The following is an 8,898-nucleotide window of genomic DNA, read 5'->3' on the forward strand; positions in this document are numbered from 1 at the left end:
CACCTTGTTCTTTTTTGTTAACTCGTTCATGCAATTCATGCCAATACAATTCATTACTATTATTTCTGAATGAATGAATGAATGAATGAATGAAGGAAGGAAGGAAGGAATGAATGATTATATGGATGAACTAAACAATAAATAACAAATTGACTATTCAATAATTTAATTATTTATTTAATTAATAAACTAATTAACATAATTTATGCCGACCAATCACAGCGGAGAATAAGGAGCAACTTGAAAACGTGTATGCGGTTGGACCAATACTAGGCAAAGGGGGATTTGGTACTGTTTACACGGGAGTGTGTAGAGAAACCGGAAGACAGGTCAGTATTTATTTTTAAATTCTTCTTTCATGCATTCATTTGTTTATCCAATCAATCTTTCATTTATTTGTTCCATTGTTCATTCGTTTGTTTGTTCATTAGGAGATACTGGAAAACATGTCAGTATTCGTTCGTTCATTAGTTTTTTTCATACATCCTTTCATTCATTCATTTGTTTATTCATTCATTCATTTATTCATTCATTTATTCATTCATTCGTTCATTCGTTCGTTCGTTCATTCATCCATTCATTCATTAAGTTTAACTTGCCTTTAACATTTTAAAAATTATTTGTCATCCGATGTGTTTATTTTCAAATTCAAATTTTTTAAAGGTCATAATGAAAGTAATAAAACACAAAACACATACCACACACACACACACACACACACACACGCACGCACACACACACACACATAGAAACACGCACGTTCACACACGCACACGTGTTAAAAATTGTGTGGTGTGGACTGAAATGGTTGAAGATATAATTAAAGTTGATATTTCGTAGAAATTTTTCGGATGAGGCAAATGAATTTTGTCAGATATTTTTTTTTGTTTTCATTTTAATATTCTTGAATTTATTACTTCAATGCATTTTATTTTAATTTCCGTTTCCGGTTTTTTATTTATTTTTTTTACCACGGAAAACTAGTTTTTTTTAATCAGAAACAATCGTGGAACCAGAGCGTAAAATTGATAGTGATGTTTTATTTCAGTTGAATTATTATTATTATTATTATTATTATTATTAGTAGTAGTAGTAGTAGTAGTAGTGGTGGTGGTGGTGGTGGTGGCAGTAGCAGTAGCGGTAGCACTAGAAAATAAAAAAAAGAATTGAAGCAAAATTTATTTCCAAAAAAAAATTTACAGACAATTTTGCAAAAATTTTAAAAATTTTTTAAAAGTTAAAAATTTCGATTAATAAATCCTCTCACGCAAGTTACATCAACCCTCACTCTCTTTCTCTCTCTTCTCTCTCTCCATTTTTCTCTTTTTTTCTCTCTTCTATCTCTCTCTTCTCTCATTTTACACACAAACACACACACACGTGTAAATGTGTAAGTATACATATAATACATCAAATTTTAAAAGACTTCTATTTAATTAAGTGGCTTTTATTTATTTCAGCCTATATCTATTTTAATACTTACACAAAGAAAAGACAACAAAGATGTATCATGTATGTGTGTGTGTTTGTCCGGTTTTTTTTAATTAAAATCTCCCACAGTGAAAATAGAGACGTCGCTGTTGCTTATTAATAAATAGAAGTTTTGAGTCTCATCTTACAGGGCATATCATTCAAATTTAGCTTTCTAGGTGAGTAGCAAGAAAAAATGGGACGTTTTTTGTGGCCTCTTTTTCTTCTTCTTTCTACTACCTCTTCTTTTCGGTCCATCAGTTCAAGTATCATAATCATCATTATCGTCATTGTCATATTATGTTATTATTATTATTGTTATTATTATTTTATTTCCTCTATTTTCACAGCTTGTTTAAAGCTGGTCCCTGACGAATCCAAGTTTCAAAAAGATCCAATAGAGATTCACCCGAGAATTGTTCTTGTAATGCTTGCTGTTCCTAAATGTGCATTTTTCGGAATTTCAACCAGAGACTACTCCATGCTATAGGAATAACTTTAGCTTTCGAGTTTCACATTCTTTGTATCTCGATTTGAAGATTTCTGTACTAACAGATCTTTTTAGTCTTCTTTTGCAAAACAATTGAATCACCTGGAAAAGATATCTCTATCAATCTATCTATCAATATCTATATATCTATCAATAGGCATGTATCTTCGGTTTTATCTTGGTCCGTTATAATATCTGGTCCGTTTGCTTCTATCTTTCTACCTGTTATAGCTGGTGTGCCCATAAAATTTTACCATAGATATAGTTTGTTGCATTCTTCGGTTCGTGCATATAATATTCTACACATGCCTCTAATCCAACATATCTATCTATCACACATTGGATACAACTTGCAACTCGGGTTGTGTTCAGATGTTGACAGTGCAGGACAGCCAGAGATCCCATGGCTAATGCTTTCAACATGTTTGTGACACATTCCACAGAGACCATCGACATTCAGTTTGAGTATTCTTTTTTGAAAGTATCTGGTGTTTGATGCTTGCCTGATCTTGCCTGGCTATTAAAACCCTTTCGGTTCCCACTTTCAATCCTGAACTTCTTAACCATGCCTATGTTTTTATCAAGTCTATTCCTGTTTTGCTTACATAAAACAAATTGATCATTGTTTTCGTTTGTATTTTTTTACATGATAATCTTTTAAGAGTTTTTTTTTTAATTCTGCTTTGCTTACATTTTTATCTATAAAATGGCGGTTTTTAATTTTCTCTACTTTTAGGAATTGAATATTTCTTTTTAATTTCATAATTTTTGCAATTATTTCAATTAATCTACATTGTCTGTTGAGAATGTACTCGTTAAGGTCTAAAATTGCTTTTTCAAAAGAATTTTCAATTCCTCTTAGCCATCTACCCTCTTCATTTCTATCGAAATTCAATCGATCAACATAAGCATTCGGATGACGTGCTCCGCCCATGGTCAGCAATTTTCTTGTTTTTTCTGTCAATTTGCTGTAATTCTAATCATCGCAATTCAATGATATCAAAGCTTTAGTTTATGACTGGAGTTGCCAGATTGCTGATGATAGCCATCGCTTTATTTTTTGCATTCAGCTGTGTCGTTAAAATCAATTTCACCTATAATGTCTTTACTACTTCTTGAATTGTCCCTTCATAATAATGAAGTTCCTTCTTCTTCCTCCATTCCCAAATATCCGTACATTTCTTCTACGTCTATACCCCTGAAGTGGATATCCCGATCAACATTTATACCGTAGCTTCGCACCGTAGCACCCCCCTTCTGACATCTAAAGTAGCACATTTGTCTATTCCAAATTTCATTTGAATATCACGACTAAAGTTGTTTAATATGATCAACGCTGTCTTGAGTTATTAACTCATTAAAATGAGTCATCGATGGGCTAAAAGAGTTTCAGATCACCTATATATAGCAGTTGGTTGGTTATATATTACGTAGCCCAACTTTTGCTGGCTGAAGGTATGAGTGAGTGGAGACAAAACAGCAGCGGCGAAAGAGGGTTCCCCTTTCAGAAATATCACTCTTGTAATAGTATAACTTTCATAATATTTATTTATAATAATATAACTTTTATTATAATTATTTCATTTTAAATGTTGAGTGTGTGTGTGCGTGAGTTTAAGTTATAAAATATATTTTATAATGTAGCGAACACAAACACACACACACCACACATATAAACACACACACATAGACAAACACACACACATAAACAAACACACACACATAATTCAACACATAAACAAACACACACACACACAACACACATACATGTTGTTTGAAAATTAGATTAAATGATGATTGGCATGAGATATGGGATGTTGTTGTTATTAATTACACACTAAATGAATGATTGCTACCCGCTACTAATACTTATTATTATTATTATTATTATTATTATTTTATTATGTTATTATTATTATTTTATTTTTTATTTCACGCCAGGTGGCCATCAAGTACATAGCGAAGGACAAAGTTTCGGAGTGGACAAAGGTCAGTTTTTCATTCATTTCTTCCCTTTCTTTTTGTTTTCTCTCTTTCTCTCTCCTTCTCTCCCTCTCTCTCTTTTTCTTTCTCTCTCTCTCTATTTATATTTTACCGAGTTTCCCTTGCTCTCTCTATCTTTTATCTCTTTTTTATTCGTTTTTTCATGTGTTTGTTCTTTTTTTTATTATTATTATTATTATTTCATAGCACGGGCAAGCCCCTTGCCATCACAAAACAAAACTCAAAAACTAAGCAAAATAAATGATTGTCCGAAGGTTAAAGGAATAAAATTAAATAAAACATAATTAAATTAAATAATTCGATTCGAATTATCAACCGAAAAATGACTGTAAATAAAAATATTAAAGAAATTTTCTACAGACATCAATTAGAATTAAACAATTACAATAAATTAAAAGTTTGCTCGCCAATTAAACTTTATATCACCAAAAAAATCATCAATTGTCGATTTAAAAACAGACAGAGAATCCGCATTAACAGCAACCGAGGGCAGCATATTCCAATCTTCCACCACTCTATTTGAGAAGTAGAATTTATGACAGTCTTTATGAGAAATTGAGGCTTTTAACTTGAGGTTATGTCCTCTTGTACGCTCATCGCCAGAAAAAAACAAAGTAGGTCCAGTATTAGCCGAAACACCCTCGTGTATTATCCTATAAACTAATATAAGATCGGCTCTTCGTCGTCTGAAGGCAAGAGACGGCAATTTTTTTTCAATATAATTTATATCCTGCCTTTTGTTATTCAATCTCTTATGAAGTAATTTTTCAAAATTTATTCTTCTAGTCTCAAGTCCCTATTTCTCTTTTTTACTTTTTGGCTCTTTCTCTCTCTCTCTCTCTCTCTCTTTCTTTCTTTCTCTTTTTCTTTCTCTTTTTATTTCTCTCTCCCTCTCTCTCTCTCTTACTTTTTCTAATTTTTAAATCCATATCTCTTAAAATGGCCATTTTGTTATATTGCAATGTTTCAAATCATTCATGCAAGCTAATCATGTTAACAATGATGATGTGATGTTATTTTACTGCTTGTGATACTACCACACACACACACACACACACACACACACACACACACACACCACACACACACACGCACACACACACACATGCACACACGCACACACATACACACACACACGCACACACACACATGCAAACACAGGATTTTGATTCATAACATAACTCACTGCATTGACGTGCATGCAAGTAACTTTTGCCTACTAATTAGAAAACATTAAAATACACATGACACACATTCCATACAAGCAGACAAACAAACATACAAACAAAAACATGCGTCCAGACAGACGTTTCTCACAGCGCACAAACAATTAAAGGCACATATAAACAAACATACAAATGAACACACATATAAACATACATGCAAACATAAAAACAAACATACATAAAAACAAACATATATACATGCCAACACAGAAACATACAAACTCACCCAATGATGTTGTCGTTGGTTGTTGATGATAATGCTGATGGTGGTAATAGTGAATCATGACAAAACAGATTGGACTGACAGCTTCTATTAAGCCAAACCTCCTCTCACTCCTCCTCTTATCTTTCTTCATTTTTACTCTCTCTTCCACTCTTTCTTCTTTTTTTAAATAAATAATTTTTTGGTCTTTTTTTCTGTGTTCTCTGTCTATTTTTTTTATTTCTTCTATCTTAACCCCCCGACCTCTCTCTCTTCCTCTCTCTTTCTCTCTCTCTTTTTCTCTCTCTCTGTCTCTACTTCTCTCTTTGCTATGACTTATCGTTGTGGAATCTTGATAGTGATGATGATAGTGATAATGATGATGATGATGAAGAAGATGATGATGAGGATGACGAAGAACAAGATGGCGTCGATGTTGTTGTTGGATCTTGAGAAAAATGTTTTTTTTTTGGAATCTTTTTTTCTTGGAAAAAATTTTCGACAATTATTCTTTGGATTTGAAGAAAAAAATTCTTATTTTAATGACGTAATTAATAATAATAATAATAATAATAATAAATAATAAAATATTAATAATCTCATTATTATTATACACACACACACACTGACACACAGACACGTACACACACTCACACAAGTTTAACGCCCTCCCTCTATTCTTAGAAAACGTGTCTCACTTTTTTCATTTGCTAAGCTTTAGGCTGAATAATAATAATAATATTAATTATTATTATTATTATTATTATTATTATTATTATTTAGTACGCTGTAACTTACTCTACAACTAACTGCATGAAATATCGGTATCAGTAGCAGAAGTATGAGTAGTAGTAATAGTTGCAGGTGTAGTAGTAGCAGTTGTAGTAGTAGTGGTAGCTGCAGTAGTAACTGCAACAGCAGCAGCCGACAAGATAGAGTTATTTACTCCAGTAAGAAATTTTAAATTAAGATGCTTATCAGACCGTTTGGTACTTAGTTTATATGTATAGGTATACTCAATGAATCATTTTATTTAAGGTAGCATCTGTACTTGTACAATCATGTACTTGTACAATTGGTTGTACTATACCTACGCGATTGGCTACTGCTAGCGACTGTGTGGATGTTGTGGTTACTGCCGTGGCTTTTTTGTGGCTGTGGCTCTCATTTTGCGGCTATGTTATTGTAGTTGTAGTTTATGTTCTTTTGAGGGTTTTTGTTGTTATATATGTATTTATGATCTGTATTGTAGATGATGGCTATTGGTTGTGGTAGTTGTTGTCGTTGTGGCAGTTGTTGTAGTTGTGGCTATTGTGATTACTGTTGTGGTTGCCGATGTAAATTTTGTGTTGTTTATGCCAATATCTTTTCTCTACCTTGTTTTAAATATTATTGTTGTTTTAATAAAGATCTATATTGTTGATGTCATTTTCGACGATGATTTGATTGGTGACGTCATTTTACTGTTAATGTGATTGCTTTCGTCAGAGTAGTCAACTAATGCTATTAACGCGACTGTTGAGGTTAACTTCATTTGGTTGTTGTTGTTGTTGATGATGATGATGTATGTGGTTGATAATGTTGTTTTTTTTTCTCGTGAAGCAAGCCTAAAAACATTTGAAATGTAATTCACACTTTTTGAATGACTCTTTCGAGGAAATACAATAAGTCTCTGCAAGTTGGAATAAATAATAATCCAGCGAGATTAACTATGGGAGTTTATATAGTTTTTTTTTAATTTAAATTTTATTTTATTTCATTTATTATAAAATTGCTATTTTAATTAATTAATTAATTTATTTATTTATTATCTAAAATAAATTGTATTTTATTCAAAAAGTTGGATTATATTTTTATTTAAACTCTTTGGAATTATAATACGGATAATGATGACGACGACGACGATGATGATGAATGTTGATGATGACGATGAGGATGATAGATGGCTAAATAAATAGATGGATGTATGGATGAATGGATGGATGGTGGATGGCTTGATGGATAGATGAATGGATAGATAGATGGATAAATAGATTGATTGGTTGATAGATGAATGATTGAATGAATGAACAAACGATCGAACGAATGGATGAATGAATGAATGAACGAACGAATGAATGGATAAATAAATAAAGTTATGAATGAACAAACGAATGAATGAATAGACAGACGAATGAAAAGTTGAAAAATGAAGAAATAGATGGAAACACAGAAATATCCTATTTTCGAGAAGTTTTTTCCTCCTACGCACAAATATATCCTTTTAATCCGTCAAATTTTTCCATGCATCTCTTTCCGTCGCGTGTTTGTTGTTATGGATTGCTTGCTGTTGGCCGAATCTTTCAATGAAAAAATAAATAGAAAGAATGAATGAGTTGTTCGAGTGAATGAGTGAATAGTCAAATGACGGAATGAATGAATGTTTAAATGTCTGATCGAATGAATGAATGAACGAACGAACGAACGAATGAATGAATGAATGATACCGTATCATTACTTCCTGAGATTTACACAATCGTTTGAAACATCACTAAAGTTGTCACCATCATCAACACCACACCGGTTTTTCTACCACCAATTTTGACCACATTAGAACAATCACCGTCATCATCTTCTTCTTCATCATCATCACCATAATCTTCACCACCACCGTCTTCATCATCACATTCACCGTTCACAGATGAACGGCCTAATTGTGCCCATTGAGATCTGCCTGCTACAGAGGCTCTCCAATCTAGGGGATGGAATCGTCCACATGTTGGACTACTTCAGAGAGTCGGAAAACTTTGTTCTCGTTATGGAAAGACCAGATCCCTGCGTGGATTTATTCGACTACATCACTGAGAAGGGGGGTCTGGAGGAAGAGGAGGCTAAGAATTTGTTCAAACAGGTTGGGTGTTTGTTTGGGTGGTTGTTTGTTTGTTTTGGTGGTTGGTTGTTTGTTTGTTTTTGTGGTTGGTTGTTTGTTTTGGTGGTTGTTTGTTTGTGTGGTTGTTTGTTTGTTTGTTTGTTCGTTTGGTTGGTTGTTTATTGATTTGCTCGTTGGTTTGTTTGTTTGTTTATTAATTTACGAGCTATAAAACTTTCATACTAACGGACGAATGAACAAGCAGGCAAACTAGCAAACATACAACTAACCAAACGAACAAACGTGATTCGAGGATGACTTACTGTAGGTTAAGACCTTACAAAATCTCGTTGGGTAGACACAATACCCAATGCAAACATACGCACACGCATATATACTTCTTGCACACACACACACACACACACACACACACACACACACACAAACTCACGCAGTAATGTATACTACCTGCAAAAAATATTTACAGTTATTTTCCATTTAAAAAATCTTTCGTTACATCTTGTTTATTTGTACAAATTTTTTTCTGGCTTGTTTGATTGACAGGAAGTTATAGAATTTGTTGTTTTTGGTTTGTAGTTGTGACGTCATCATCTCATTGCCATCATCATCGCCACCATCCTCATCATAAAAATGCGAG

General features: G+C 32.9%; 1 protein-coding gene across 1 annotated transcript in view; it reads left to right on the forward strand.

Annotated features, from left to right (window-relative positions):
• Window positions 1-224: 224 nt before the first annotated feature.
• Window positions 225-8,898, forward strand: part of HELRODRAFT_82658 (hypothetical protein) — a gene marked incomplete at both ends in the record, with an annotated part of 12,259 nt that continues 3,585 nt past the window's right edge. The window contains 3 exons of the mRNA XM_009022695.1: window positions 225-329; window positions 3,902-3,949; window positions 8,073-8,282. Of these exons, the coding sequence (XP_009020943.1) occupies window positions 225-329; window positions 3,902-3,949; window positions 8,073-8,282 (363 nt within the window). The remainder of the gene's footprint in view (window positions 330-3,901; window positions 3,950-8,072; window positions 8,283-8,898) is intronic.

Source organism: Helobdella robusta (assembly GCF_000326865.2).
Source record: "Helobdella robusta unplaced genomic scaffold HELROscaffold_33, whole genome shotgun sequence".
NCBI lineage: Eukaryota > Metazoa > Annelida > Clitellata > Rhynchobdellida > Glossiphoniidae > Helobdella > Helobdella robusta.